The sequence below is a fragment of the Toxorhynchites rutilus genome, chromosome 2, assembly GCF_029784135.1.
Source record: "Toxorhynchites rutilus septentrionalis strain SRP chromosome 2, ASM2978413v1, whole genome shotgun sequence".
NCBI lineage: Eukaryota > Metazoa > Arthropoda > Insecta > Diptera > Culicidae > Toxorhynchites > Toxorhynchites rutilus.
Genome location: NC_073745.1, coordinates 121,634,009 through 121,650,406, shown reverse-complemented (window position 1 = coordinate 121,650,406; position 16,398 = coordinate 121,634,009). Strand labels below are relative to the sequence as shown.

General features: G+C 40.7%; 1 protein-coding gene across 1 annotated transcript; it reads left to right on the top strand.

Moving 5' to 3' along the window:
- Window positions 1-2,480: 2,480 nt before the first annotated feature.
- On the top strand, window positions 2,481-16,189 carry LOC129768609 (probable ATP-dependent RNA helicase spindle-E). Its single transcript, XM_055770364.1, has 7 exons — window positions 2,481-2,891; window positions 2,950-4,014; window positions 4,073-5,221; window positions 13,811-15,289; window positions 15,351-15,472; window positions 15,537-15,770; window positions 15,848-16,189. Exons 1-7 carry the CDS (start codon window positions 2,706-2,708, stop codon window positions 15,978-15,980), a joined length of 4,368 nt encoding a protein of 1,455 aa, XP_055626339.1. The 5' UTR covers window positions 2,481-2,705; the 3' UTR covers window positions 15,981-16,189.
- Window positions 16,190-16,398: the final 209 nt, after the last annotated feature.

Sequence of the window (16,398 nt, the reverse complement as noted above, 5' to 3'; positions counted from 1 at the left end):
AAGATGTCCAGACCAGAGCAGAAGTTGGTCGAATGCTTTATGAAGCGCAAAGCACTATTCGTCGTTCGTGATTCCGTTGAAGTGTTCATCAATAATTTTGACAACCAGAATGACGTTTTCCAGATTCCGATTTGTGTTGAAGCGTTGGACAGAGTCTACAAAGAATTCCTTGACCTGCAAACGGAGATCGAAAAGTATGATGATCCTGAGAAGGCTATGAGAAATATATATTCGCTTGGAAACCGACAGAAGTCAGACGTCTTTTCTTTTCCCGTGAAGAAGCCAGAAGAAAATCGAAAATTTGGAAATTCTTCGTTTTGTGACGACATCTTTCAAGTTTCTGGAAAACCATCCAATACGCAGCCATCAAATCCATTCTCGACGATGTGATTCACCACACCAAGAATTCTTTTGGGCCGTCGCATACTGACGGTGGAAAACCCTTCGATCAGGAACGGGGAGCCCCATCAAACATGTTGGATTGATGGACTTGCTATCAAAGCGGCGAGAAGCATGTTCAGTCCAGAAATTATATCGAGTTTTAGCTTCATCTAATTTTAGTGATAATGTGGATGTCATGAATATTGAATTCAACTATGAGTACACCGTCCGAATAAATCATAATCGCATATAGTATCAATTAAAGTATGTATCGTGTATATTTGAAATCGCATAAAATGTAAAAACTCGATTATATACCATTATCAAATTAAGTCGCAATTCGGTATAATAAACATCAATTTTAAGATGTACATTGTCGTAAAATATATTTAATCCGCATCATATGCATATATTACGCTGATGCAGTTAGTGTGTCGTGTAAGCGTATAATTTAAATCGATTCAGTACTGTAGTAAATCGTGTTGCATGCTGAAGAAAATCATGAAACAGTAAATCATATTAGATCCTAATAAAGAACATATTACATCATATTGAAATGTCAATGAAATGCTGATGCTCTCGAAAGTTTTAACCGCTGTTGTATCAAATTTCAGATAGCCGCGCGAGATAGCTGATGGATGATAATCCAGACGACCGGAATTAGAATCCCAGCAAATATTAAATCGCATAACAAGCGTATATATAACATCATATGCCCTAAAATTTATTGGCATATAATGCGCCTAACTGGCATATGCATGCCAAAGTGGAGTCCATATACATACATGGCAAATGCTTACCGAATTTGTTTGGATGAATATGCAACTTTGACCGGCTATAATAGCGATTATGTTGGAATTGAATTGCGATCTAATATAAATATATTCATGAATTGTCAAAGCACCAAATACGACTTTTGTCACACTCATATACGATTTATTACAAACATAGAAAAAAAACAAGCAAAATATTTTCGTGAATTATTTATTATAGCCTCACGAATCGCCATTTTTATATATGAGTATTTATGTTTGTAGAAATAATAATTGTTTGATTGACTTGTGTTGGGAGTGGAATATGAATGTTTAAAATGGCACAGATTGATGTTTGGTGAAAACTGCTCCGATGCGGGGTCGTCTGGATTATCATCCACCAGCTATCTTGCGCGGCTATCTGAAATTTGATTCAACAGCGGTTAAAACTTTCGAGTGCATCAGCCTTTCATTGACATTTCAATATGATGTAATATGTTCTTTATTAGGATTTAATATAATTTACTGTTTCATGATTTTCTTCAGCATGCAACACGATTTACTACAGTACCGAATCGATTAAAATAATACGCTTATACGACACACAAACTGCATCAGCGTAATATACGCATATGATGCGGATTAAATATATTTTACGACAATGTACATCATAAAATTGATGTTTATTATACCGAATTGCGACTTAATTTGATAATGGTATATAAAATCGAGTTTTTACATTTTATACGATTTCAAATATACACGATACATACATTGATTGATATTATATGCGGTTATGATATATTCGGATTTCTTGTAAGACTTGGCACGTGCAAAATTATACGATTTAATGTTTGCTGGGATGTTATATATACGCTTGTTATGCGATTTAATGTTTGCTGGGTGACTGCATGCTGCCCACATACGGCCGGTCTCGTCTGACGCTTCCGCATAAAAATGTCCATTTTGGCCAGATTCTTCTCCACCGTTTGGCCGGTTGCTTGGATCTCCCGGCTTAAGGAGCGGCAAAGAGATGATATTGTAAATACCAGATCAGCTATATCTGGTGGACACAAAGTGCCTCAGGATGTCCAACTCCTTCGCTGTGGGGTGGAGCTTGCAGTATGGAAAAATCATTAAGTTGCTTAACAGTGCTGCTGCTGCAAATCAACATCATTGAATCATTTTTGTTGTAGACTTAATAAACGTGAGATTTAAAGAAAATTTGTTCCTATAAATTATCTTTCATCGCCTTCCATTTTTTAAATGTTTTTAACACACTGTTCCTACCCTCTCCATAATATACCTACCTTGACAGTTGTGTCCTTTTAGCAGTGTGTATGTTGCTTCAGTTCAAACATTTCATTGCGAAACTTTCCGTATGCGGTGAAGTATTGTAAAATGTTGCTGTGCTGTTCAGTATTTCGATATATGTAAAAAGTTTGACCTATAAAGCAAATAGTAGTGGAAAACACGGAATCTCTATAGTTATTGACTCAGCGATAAAAGCAATCACTAAGTGGCATTTAATCGGATCACAAAGCAGCGTTGCATCGCGAAAAAAAAACCAACATGGACGACATCGACGATTTTTTCGATTTCAGTAAACCATTCAACCGAGTGGTTATCTCCGGGGGTTACTGCAACGCAACAGTAATCGAGGATAAAACCATTTTCAACAAATTGCCCGAACGCGAAAAGTTGGGCAAGGACTATGCGGGGAAATTTGTTAAGCAGGAAGAGAATCAACTTATCAATGTAATCGTTAGGAATGCAATGTTTTATTCAAAGGTGGTTAATTGTCATTTGATTTCAGGCTTTTATGTCTGAGGCTGGTCCATCAACTTCTCGCGATACAAACCTGGAGGATGTCGACGATGATGCTTTGATGAACGATGAAGACGAAGAGCATACCAAAGCACTGAAGGCGAAAGAGATGATGGGACCGCTTTTTCAGCGGTACAATTTTACCGTGAAACATAACAAACTCCCGATTCGCCAATCAAAAGATTCTATAATGCAGCTGATTCGGGCCAACGCGGTTGTAATTCTGAAGGGACCCACTGGAAGTGGTAAAACGACGCAAGTGCCGCAATACATCCTTGAGGAGGCCTATCAACGAAAGGAGTACTGCAATATTATTGTCACACAACCGCGTAAAATTGCCGCTATGTCCATCGCAAAACGCGTTGCCGACGAACGAAAGTGTGAACTGGGTTCATTGGTTGGTTATAAAGTTGGTCTTAAGGAAAAACTGGGTGAGGACACCCGTTTGCTATTCGTGACAACTGGTGTGTTGTTACAATCGCTGATTACTTCGAAATCAATGTCAGCTTACACACATATTATTTTGGATGAAATTCACGAGCGAGAATCGGATATGGACTTTTTGTTGATAGTCGTTCGCCGTCTGCTGGCAACTAATTCCACTAAGACCAAAATCATTCTCATGTCAGCTACTATCGACGCGAAAGAATTCTCAGAATACTTCAAAATTCCAAAAAAGTCCGGTTATCTGACCGCTCCCATTCTGTCTGTCGACCGATCCAGACAGTTTGTTATAAACGAATACTATTTCGACGATTTGGACAAACTGAAAACGGACTTCATGATAGAGTACGATAATCCACATATTTCTGAAAATATGTATTATCTTGCGGCCAAATTAGTGTTGGTATGCGATCGCTTGAATATTGATAGATCGGAGATTGACAGTAATCTGGCGTACAAACCATCTATCATTGTTTTCCTTCCGGGATTGAATGAGATCGAGCGAATGAAGGAATGCCTAGAGGAACTGTTAGGACGTGTTTGTCACAAAGAACATAGACCCAATTTACTGATCAAATGTCTTCATTCTTCGTTCACTACGGAAGAGCAGGTAAATGATGAATAGACTTGGATAAGGAATATCGATGAAATTTTAAAATTTTATTTAGGCCCAAGTCTTCGTGCGCCCTGGTCCTGATCAACGTAAGGTCATTCTCTCGACTAACATTGCGGAAAGTTCTATCACAGTACCGGATATAGGATATGTCATTGATTTTTGTCTGCATCGTCTTCAGTTCACCGATACCACAACGAATTTAACCTCGTTACGTACGGAATGGGCAGCACAGAGTAATTGTATTCAACGTGCCGGTCGTGCTGGACGTGTAATGAATGGTCGCGTGTATCGATTGGTGGATCGTCGGTTCTATGAGCAGCGTATGAATCTTTCAACCTCGCCGGAAATGGTTCGCTGCCCCCTGGAAAATGTGGTTCTCAAGGCTAAGGAACTCGAAATGGGCCCACCACATTCCATTCTCGCCCTGGCGATGAATCCTCCCGATTTGAGTGACATTCGGAATACCGTCCTGCAGCTGAAAGAGCTTGGTGCGCTGCTGAAAATGGTCAAAGGCAAATATGAGCAACTGGATGGAGATTTGACGTATCTGGGCAGAGTTGTGTCAAAATTGCCAATCGATTTGCGTATGGCCAAGCTGATTGTATTGGGCTATATTTTCAGCGTGATGGATGATGCAATAATCATCGCTGCGGGAATGAATATGAAGAATATATTCAGAAATCAATCCACTGTGAAGGGATATTCCCAGAAAATGTACTGGGCCGATGGTTCAGGAAGTGATGGAATCGCTATTCTGAACGCATACATTGCTTGGAGAAGCCGGAAGGAGCAAACCGGTGATGGCGGAGATATGCTAAACTGGTGTCGTCGGATGTCGTTGGATCAAAAATCGCTGCAGGATATGGCAGAATTAATTCGTGATCTCAAAGATCGCCTGAACAGGGTCGGAATGAAGGAAGTGTCCGGAGCGAATCGAGTCTCGTGGACAACCCGCGAGAAGACTGTAATTTTGAAAGTCATAATGGCTGGAGCGTTCTATCCGAATTATTTCGTACCCATGACGGTGGGTGGCAAGGAAATGCTGGAGCGACAATCTTTCACCGAGCTCGGCGGACGAGATCCATGTAATACGGTTTTCTTCACCGGCTTCGATCATGAGCGATACATTGGACCGCTGTACACGGTTCAGATCAAAAAAATCCTCAGTGAGGGCGATTTCTCCCGGCATCAGAATATGAAGGTGAGTGTACTTTGTTTCAGTTTGTTCGAAAAGTTCTAAGTTTCTAATTAGGGATGGGTAAATGACTAAATTTTACGAATGATTCCAAGCTTGTTTTTTTTTATTTAAATCGTTTATTTTTACAGGCTCAGTTACATAGGTTTAAAGGAGCCGAACTCCTTACTGTATTGTTACTAGTAGAGGTGTGCAAATCAGCTCATCATGATGAACAGCTCTGATCATATCAGCTCATCTAAATGAGCTGTTCTTTATGAACAGCTCTTCAGCTCAGTTGTCAGTGCCGACTTTCAATTTGGGTCCCAAACTCGATAGCCACGAAGCCAGTTTGAAAATGTTAAAATTCAAATGAAATTTTTCACACCATATTATTAATTACTTGAAACACGTATTCCAGACTATTATTTACAACAGACTCGGCGAGTACAACATTTCCGACATTTTTACTGAGGCTTTACATTACAATAGAAAGTTTTCTTCAAAAAAAAAAAAAATCTTATGAGATTTTTGCACCGCCTGCAAACAAAGTGTTTTTCATTGAAATAGAATACTCATTTGATACACAAAAGTCAATTTTCATTAATAATTTGAATTTTAAAAACGTGTTGATTCTGCCTGAGAGCCAATTATTATTTTTGGCGCCCCCTAAACTGGTAAACAAAGCTCAATGCCGTCAACGCGAATATAACAGTTGAAAAGACGAGGGACAAATGAAACTAAACTGATGTCTTAACACGAAGAGCGAGAGACGGTCAGTTCATTTGAATCTTACAGTTCACACACTCTCTTCAATTCTACAGCTCTTTTCTCTCCTTCATCATCATCAAAGTGAGCTGAAGAGCTGTTTGATTTTTTTTGCGAGCTGTTCCGCGTCAACTCACTTCAAAGAGTCGATTCTTCGGAACAGCTCATGAGCGGATGGCACATCTCTAGTATACACATATCGTACAATCAAAATGATGGCTGTGATAGGGAATACACAGGTGGTCATCAGCTCGTTCACTATCATATATTTCACTATTGAGCACATTACCGTACCTTAAGCTGTGGTTTCGGAGACGAATGAATTGTAAGATTTGTAGTCTCCTCAAACAAAGTAAATAAAAATGAAAAAGAACTGAGGTTTTGGAGACGAACTCTACGATCTGTCGAGAAATAAACGAGCTATAAGTGTTCTGGCAAACAGAAAGTGGGTTATATCTATGGTATAACCGCAATGGTGACGTAGGACTTTCGTTGATTCAGTGATCCTTTGTTTGAAGTTGAATCTGAATCCATTCTGAATGAATGGATAAATGAATATTTGGGGGACTTCGAAAACGAGAGCGTTACGTTGGAGGTACAAGGTTTTATGCATCCAATATTGGATACGAAAATATCCTACTGATAAGATACCGAGTGGATACTTCATCTGGATTACTGGATCAATTTCTCACTCAAAATCTCGGTCTCCGGCGTAATGCTTTCGTTTTCGAAACTTTGATTTTACATCCCGGTATAGAAATGAAAGACGTAGTCCTACGTCAAAAAGTCGAACAGATTCTGAATCAGTAAAGATGCCGCTATCGCATGAACCTCGGACAAGTCAAAAACATCTGTTTTTTGACAAACTGGCGGCCGCTTGAAAAAAAAAATGCGATCTAAAACGTTTTTTCTCACGTTTACCGATTTTTTTTAAAATAGTGAAATTTTAAAAATATAATTTTTAGAGGTTCATGCGATAGAGAGATGTCTGCAGATATAAATTCACCAGTTTGAAAAAAAGTAGAAGAATAATCTTTAGAAGCTATCCTGTTAATTACGATTGATTGAAAAGTCACAAAACCAAATGTATTTGGTCACAGTGTTGCATGGATAGAAAAAAATCAAATAAACTCTTTCACATGAATGTAATTTTAAATTCCCAGAGGAACTAGCAGATTATTTTGAGTAACGATTAGATATTTGCACATTTTCCTCGATACTGGAAGCCCACCAGTGGTTAATGCTAACTCGATAACCATCTGTTAATAGCACTTGATTGAAACATATTTGGTCACAGTGTTACATGGATAGAAAACATCAAAATAAACTCTTTCACATGAATGTAATTTTAAATTCCCAGAGGAACTGGCAGATTATTTTCCGGATCTTTCTCGATGCTGAATGGCATCCAAACGGAAAGAATTCCGTGCGTGTATGTGTGTGTGTGTAGCGGCTGCTTCGATGGTCACCTTCTCTTCTCCTGAAGGATCGGCTTCTCTGTGCTCCCTCACAGTTTCAAACAATCTGCTTGCGTTTCAGGGCAGATCTCGATCCTTCGCCGTCCAGCATCCTCAGCAACGATGTTGTCTTGTCGATGTCCTCACGAAAAATGAATGCGTCTCACCACCAGAATATCGCTTAAGTATGCTTTTTGTGCGTGATTGAATCGAGAGAAGGCGTGGTTTACGATGGCAATTTGGAAGGCAAACTACAGGGGAATGAACTCTCTGAGCTCGGAACTTTCGGCGACTGAGCAATAATCAATTGCGGGCGCATACAATATTGGATACGGAAATATCCTACTGATGGGGAAGAATAATCTTCAGAAACTATCCTGTTAATTGCGATTGATTGAAAAATCACAAAACCAAATGTATTTGGTCACAGTGTTACATGGATAGAAAACATTCAAATAAACTCTTTCACATGAATGTATTTTTAAATTCCCAGAGGAACTGGCAGATTATTTTCAGTAACGATTAGATATTTCCACATTTTCCTCGATACTGGAAGCCCACCAGTGGTTAATACTAATTCGATAACATTCTGTTAATAGCACTTGATTGAAACATATTTGGTCACAGTGTTACATGGATAGAAAACATTCAAATAAACTCTTTCCCAGAGGAACTGGCAGATTATTTTCCGGATCTTTCTCGATGCTGAATGGCATCCTAACGGAAAGAATCCCGCGCGTGTATGTGTGTGTTTGTGTAGCGGCTGCTTCGAGATCTTCCCGGGGAACCGTTTGTGGCATCACTCTCCTCCTGATGGATTCATGTCTGGCCTAAGGTGCACAAACAGGCTTTTGGTGACACCGTTCATCCGCGCTCTCATGATAAACGAAGAGCTTCACCACAACAGCGACAACATGCTCCAATCGCTGTTCAATTAGAACTGAGTGGATTTCCGAGCGGCGCTCGCTTATATACCGATTGGTGATTTCAATAGCCTGTTTTGAAAGCAATTTTAAGACTATTGAAACAAGTTTTTGGATCAAAAAGTAACAAGTATAGAACGCGTAGACATTTTAACTTTCGAATGAAGTGTTTATCATACCATTTCATTCAGTTGTTTAGGAGATATTAACGCTCAAAATCTCGGTCTCCGGCGTAACGCTTTCGTTTTCGAAACTTTGATTTTACATCCCGGTATAGTAATGAAAGACGTAGTCCTACGTCAAAACCAACAGTAAATACAGGGACGGATGACCTTCGGATTAAAGTCCTTTCAAATAAGAACAGAGCAGCAGGAAATACATAGCTCATCGTGTTGCTCCTTAGTTATTTCTCTATGCAATGCAGATGTAACGTCAGTCAATTTTCAACATCAGTTATCAACTAAAGAAAGCAGTTCTTGTTACCGAGAAAATTATTTAATGCCATCCTGCATACAATGTGTTGTAATTTGAAGCTACTTTTAATTCGGAAACCATACATGGGTTTGTGAAAACTGAATGATCAATTTAAAAAACCCCAACCACCAATAAGTTCAAGAACGAGCATAAACAAAAAAAACAGTTTATATTATATGTCATATTATGTCACTTTAGAATGCATTGGTATTGTGAAAAACTTTTAATAACTCTTCTTTGAAAGGTTTAATGGCCATGAAAAGCGCCGTGTTTTACGGTGGCTGGTTTTGCCACCAAAGCAGTCTGTATAAACAAACTTTTTCTTTCTTCTACCTGCTGCCGTTTTGCGATTGCGTTTGCCACTCGCTGAAACTAGTTGTTGCCTTGATGAGCGCCGAACCGAAGCTGCTCTGTTCTTGATGCGTGTTTTCTGATTGTCGTGAGCAGCTTTGCAAGCCAACTCGAGCACAATTTAGAAAACTTTATACTCGTGGTTTTGAAAAAAACCATTTCGAACGCCCTCGATGCCGCCTTGTTCTGGATTTGCCACCAAAGCAGATTGTATAAAGAACAAACTTTTTTCTTCTGCTACCAGCTGCCGTTTTGCGATTGCGTTTGCCACTCGCCACTCGCTGCAACTGCCTGTTGTCTTGATGTCCACCGAACCGAATGTGTTCTGTTCCGAATGCGGGTTTTATTATCGTTGCGAGCAGCTTTGCCAGCTAACTCGATCACTTCGGCGGCCGAAACTATAAAACGCCGGCTAGGTGGACTGGTGCGCTGGTACTAACGCGCTCGGCCTAGCTACCCTTGGGGGGAACTCCAGACCGACACGGTTCGAGCGGGTTTTGCCTTTCCCTTCACTTTTCCTCCTTTGCCATGTCCAGACATGGCTGCTCGGGTTGGTTTGTTGACGTGTTGTGATGCGAACTTATGTGGTGTACGGTTTAAATGAGAATGATCGTTACGAAAGGAAGGAAGGTATTGTATTATAGAGACTTTAAACTTTTGCAGTTCATTCGTCTCTAGCCTTGAGAAGGCCCTTTGAAAACTCTACTCTACTCTACTCCAGCGCTACCACCTCCGCCCTCTTGCCTTGAGAAAGGCACTCGATCCCTCGCCGTCCAGCTCGTCCAGCAACGATGTTGTCCATTCGGTGTCCACACAAAGAATGATCGTTACGGCAGCGGAGCGGGGATTTTTAAGCTGACTGGCTGGCTCGAGAATTACGCATGTGTGAGACTGCGACCAATGTTTCGTTCATTTTTTTCTTTTTCCTTTCCAATCGTGCTATTTCGCTGCTGCTCTGGTTGCCCGTTTTGGTCGGTACGATTTGAGGAGCACAAAATGGACCAATCAAAAATGGGCACATAGTGCATTTGGACAATGCTTGATATTTCACAATTATTCAATTATTTATCTCAAGAAAAATGAAATGTTATTCGTTATGATAGATGCGTAGATATATTTCCTATCAATTGATGCAAAAACCTTTGCGATCTATTGAGAAATGCTCGAGTTATAAGCGTTCCAAATCTTGCATTTTTCCTACTTGTTCAGTGCCTAGATTTTCATTTCACCCCCTATATCTTCCGGTTAGACGTAGTCCTACGTCAATATATTTAATTTCTTCATGTGATGGTTAGTCCATTGGAATTTCTCCTAAACCTATTTGATATCCGACAACAACTGAAAGTATCGACGGAGACGTTTAAACTATTATCGGAAAGGTAAATGTTAACACTACAGGCAAAACAATCTGGTGGTTACGTCTGGCTATATGAACAAATGGTCGGTGTTAAGTCAGACCGGACCATGTAACATATGATTTCTATAAAAACGAGTTTGAAGTTTGGTACTATAAGGGGTTTTCAATGAGCATTCGTAACAATTTCGATGAGTTATTTCTGTTCTATGCGTGATTTTCCAAATCTGATAAATGCGGAATGTAGCTTACAAAATGTTAAACATACTGTATTCAATAACCCGAAATTTTTAATTTTGCGACTTGGTCCGCTCTGACTTAAGCGGCCCATACATTTACAATATTATTGTACAACATAGGGGGTTGTGGAATAATATTGAGCGTGTGTTTCTGATATTGAAATGTCGTACAATATATTGTAGGATATCAAAAAATTTAGATATTCATTGTGCACGCTTGAAATATTGCATGATCTATGGGTGACGTTTGCAATATGGCGTATGTTTACATTTACATCGTCCCGGGTGTAAAGTAAATGTTCTCCTATAAAATTTCATAGACTGTTTTTCGAGTACGTGTATGTCGCGATGGCCATAAAAAACGCCCACAGTTTATTTATTCTCGAGTTTATTGAGGTTTATTGTTCATTCCTGGAATTATGGGATAACAAGTGTTAGGTTCCATCAAGTACAAGCGATGAAATATTGAACGTCAGTAGCCAGTAGCCAGTAGCACAATATTTAGCACAAACTTAAATATCTTCTCCAAACGATTCAATTCCATTCCACAAATATGACTGAGGCGCAATAGTATTGTACGTTTGCGGACAATCTTCAATAAAAATGTCAATAAATTCGTACAATAATATTGTGCGTGTATGGGGCGCTTTAACACCGACCAAATGTTCATTGAAACGATTGATTGTCCGCATAAATAGACGCAAGCGTTTTCCAAATGAAAAAAATTTGTTTTAATCCGGAAAATCTCCTAAGCTCTCTTTTTGTCGATAATACCCTTCAACTGGACAGATCCGTTGGAAATTTACTTGATTATGCTTGTAGGTCAAAAAACAACAAAAATGCGTTTTCCCATCTAATGGTGTTGGTGATTACGTCTTCTATGCAAACATGGGCAGTATTGTATTGTGTTTCCACGATACAATTTGTGAAACTAAAGTGCAGGGCGCTTTCATAGGTCTAGTGATCGAGGGAAGTGTACAAAATGAACCTAATGAACGATTAGCAAAAACCTAAACAAACAAACAAACAAAAAATCTTAGAGGGTGTGTCACATCAAATTGCATCACGGAAAAAACGCTGTAGAAATTTAATTTTTAGGAATTATATCCTCAGCTTTCGCTTATAATCAGATAAGAGTGTATAGATCACGTTGGCCATGCTCCACTGTCAATTTTTCGTAAATTTGGAAAAATGTCGTCGAACGAAAAAGAGCGTCGTGAATTAATCCTGTGCACTCATTTCGAGAATCCGGAGTTGTCACATCGGGACATCGGTAAGATGCTGGGAATCGTCCAATCCACGGTCAGCAGAGTACTAAAACGATACTTCGAGAACCTAACCATCGACCGGAAGGTGAAGAACGGCAAAAATGGATGCTTCGTCAGTAAAAAAGATCACAAGCGCGTAGTTAAGCAGTTTAGACGTGATCCGAGAAGTTCGGTCCGGGATGTCGCCAATAAGCTGAATTTGTCAAGTTCATTCGTCCAGCGGACCAAGCAGCGGGAGGTCCTGCGTACATACAAGGTTCAGAAGGCTCCTAACCGCGACGAAAGGCAAAACATGGTGGGGAAGACGCGAGCCCGGAAGCTGTACACCGAAATGCTGACGAAGCCGCATTGCCTGGTAATGGACGACGAAACCTACGTCAAAGCGGACTTTCGTCAGCTGCCGGGCCTGTTGTTCTTCTCCGCAGAGGACAAATTCAGCGTTCCGGAGGAGATTCGCAAACAGAAACTATCCAAGTTTGCCAAAAAGTACATGGTGTGGCAAGCGATCTGCTCTTGCGGAAAGCGGAGCGCCCCCTTCGTGATGACCGGCACGGTAAACGGGCAGGTTTACCTTAAAGAGTGCCTACAGAAGCGCTTACTACCACTATTGAAGCAGCACGAGGGCCCGACCATCTTCTGGCTCTTCTGGATCTCGCTTCGTGCCACTATTCAAAGGACGTGTTGGAGTAGTACGAAGCCAACGGGGTCACCTTCGTGCCAAAGGAAATGAACCCGCCCAACGTGCCGGAGCTTCGCCCAATAGAGAAATCTCGCGTAATTTTTGAAAAGGTCCTATGTAACAAATGTAAACAAATCGAGTTAATGGATGCACGCTATTAGTTTTCAATCATTGAATGTATTACAAAAACAATCGTTCACGTATCTATCTTCTTCATCTTTTTGTCGCCGATACAAAAAATATCCAATGTACAGATTCGAATTTTAAGCACCCGGCTGTTACTTCGGACGCCACTTTCCTCCGACGGCCGAAACGTCCGAAGTAACAAAGCAGTCAAAACAACTCGCAGTCGTACTTCGGTCGTTTTGGAATTTGTTTCTTACAGGTGTTGTTATCGATTTCAGTGCAATTCAACGAGTGATAACAATAATAATCAGTCTTTAGAACGAAATGCTGATATTTGGATTGTTGTTTATTAGTTAGTTTCAAATTTTTATAGTGCAACGTAATATATCCAATGTGCAAACGCGGGCAGTCAAAACGTCCAATGTAACATTTTTCGCTCCGAGGCTTCAACCTTAATCTCAAATCACGGAACAATAGTTACGATTGGTTTTACGAAGTTATTCTTGACAGCTAGTGGTGAAAACAGTGATAAAGATTGATAGCTTTTAAGACAATTCACGAAATAATGTTCGGGTCTCCAACTACGTTTTTCTCGAGTTGGCGAAAATGTTACATTGGACCTTTTCAAAAGTTACGCGAGAAATATTGGGCGATTATGAAGCAGGCCCTCCGGAAGAACCCAAAAGTTGTCAAATCGGAGGCGGACTTCAAGAGAAAATGGATTTCTGTTCAAAAAAAACTACAACTTGACGTTGTACAGAACCTTATGGACGGGGTAAAGAGGAAGGTGCGAGCATACGGGCTTGGGCTCGAAGTATGATAAAAAAGAAAATGCCAAAAGTTATTTAATAGTTTTTATTTTACTGTCTAAAATTTTCAAAAGGATCGGTCTACTGGGCGAATTTCTACAGCGTTTTTTCCGTGATGCAATTTGATGTGACACACCCTTTATTTGTGTCTATGTTTTCTCCTTTCAGGTGATGTACGACCGCTCCACGAATCGCATTTTCGTCACATTCCGGGGCAGCAACGACGAGAGTGACCAGCATGGTACGTTCATGCCAGGTAAGGTGCACACGGATGTGTATCGTGCGATCAAGCTGCGCAAGATGGGCACAAGAAACCGTACCACCGAAATCCGAACTATGCGTCATAACGATGCGATTGAGTTTGCTACGCAAATGCATCTTGGCCACTGGGAGGACGCGAACGGATGGGTTCCCCGAAAGAAAGTAATTAAAAACGCACAACTATCGGTGGTGCCACCAATTCACCGGTCTAGTGTTGTGTGTCAGGTGACGCACGTTGTGCACTGCAATAAATTTTACTTGCGAAACGAGGATAGCAAAAATAAGGACATTTTCGGCGAAATTCATTCCCAGCTTAACGCTCCTTCTCGTAGACTTAAGCGCTTTGATCCGGAATGGCACTTCGCGGTTGGACAAATGGTTGCTGCTCCCGTTCAGGAAGGCAGCGACCAATACGCTCGAGCTGAACTGAAAAGTTACAGAAATATTCGAAGCACGGGGGACGGACTTTGGACGGTGTTCTTCTTGGATTACGGCCACATACAAAAAATGGGAGAGTCGGATTTCAGACAGATGGATAGACATCTTGAAGCTCTCAAGGACATTCCCCAGCGTGTGTTCGAAGCTACACTATCCGAGGTTCAACCATCTCCTATAATTTCCCCTCAGGGTATATGGACTGCACAATCGATCAACATTTTCAAGGAGTTGACACTCGGTAAAATATTCGTGGCCGAAATTTACTCAGTGGTGCACAATGTGGCAAGTGTAACTCTCAGAAGGGGAGATGAAAATTCGATAAATTCTGAACTGATTCGACGCAAGTTTGCCCAGTATGCAGAAGAAAGCTATATGTCCAAGCTAGACCATGATTTACGCGAACGAAAGCAGCGAGAAATTTCTCTAGATGAAAACTATCGAATGGAGGTGTTCCGGTCGGCCGAGATGAATCAAAATGCCACTGAAGAAGACGAACTCGAAGATATTGCTCCTCCCGAGGAAAAGCTCCGCTGCAGAGTGGTTCTCTCTGGTCCACACAGCCCCCTAGAAACAAGTGCTTCGTCTATCATACAATGTAGCGTGATGAAGCCTGTGTCGATTGAAACTGAATCCGTCAATTCCGTGCTGCTGGACTCGAATCCTCAGGACTCACACGAGAAGCTGATTACGGCAGGTTCTGTGAACGAACAAGGAAACCGATTGATACTTCGTCAAACTTCTATAATGCCCAACATACCCGGATTCGGCGCACTGATGACACTGCTCTTCTGTCCAACCTGTCAACTGAAGAAGGACGAGGAAAAAACTCGAGTGGTGAGTCTCGTGGCAGGATTAGGTTGCGACAAGACCACTGGACAATCTTTATATCCCGAACACGATCTGGCACTCGCACTGGATGTCGTGATCTCCGATGATGATATTTCAAATGTAATTTTGGTATTTTTAACCTTGTTGTATCAATCGCTTTCATTGGTTCATTATTTTGCAGATCAACGCATTGCGCTACACCATGGATAGCATCCTGCACACCGATCAAGATCAAACCATACCCAAGTTTGGAGATGTATCTATTGAGAAACTGAAAGTCAGCGTGAAGCACATCATCATTAAGTAAAATTCCCAGCAGTAATATCACCATGAGTGAATATATGATTACGTTCCATCTCTTTTGCAGAATATTGGAAACGGAACGTAAATTCCTGGATGTACGTCATGCTCCGAACAATTACTCGTGGAAGGTCGAGGACGACGCCGCTCCCGGATCATCCTCGAAGACTAGCGGAGACTTCAACATTTACAGTAATGCTATATTCCCGTTGTTGAAGCCTCTGAACCTGTTGCCGGTTAATGCCTCGCAGATCGACCGCTTGAAGAAGCATTGCCGCGAGTTGCACAAGTTGGCGCTCACGTAAGTTTACACATTATGAAATTCAAAAACAACATGCAACATGCTTATTCCTTTTTTTTCTTGCCTCTTCTGAACAGTGATATTCATCTGCCACGTGACGGTATCACATGCCGAATGTGTAACACAATTCTGGAAACGTTGCCTCAGTTGCGCATTCATCTTTACTCGAAGCTGCATCGCGATCGCGAGTCCCAAATCAGGTTCCGATAAGGTACATCAAAGCATTGCATCGGGTAATGTATTACTAACCATGGACAAGCCTATCATCGTAGGCTGCATCATTTTCCTTTATTCCATTTTCATTTTATTCATTTGAACAATTTTGTTTAGAATTTCATTCGAATTGAACTTATTTCCGAAATACTTTTATCTCCTTGATATGGACACAATAAATAACTCGTACCATTATTGGTGTTAAACTAGTAATAGTTGGTTGGTAAATAGAAACGAAAGAATGTCATTAGAGAAAAATCACGAATAAAGATAAATTTCAGAACCAGATTTTTCTCCATTTCTAGGAGACACAATTTTAACTACATGGGCTGAAAAGTCCCGGGATTTTTGATGAAAACAATAGTTTTTTGGACAAATCTGTATTTATTCCTTAAAATAGGGCCCTATTCCAGAA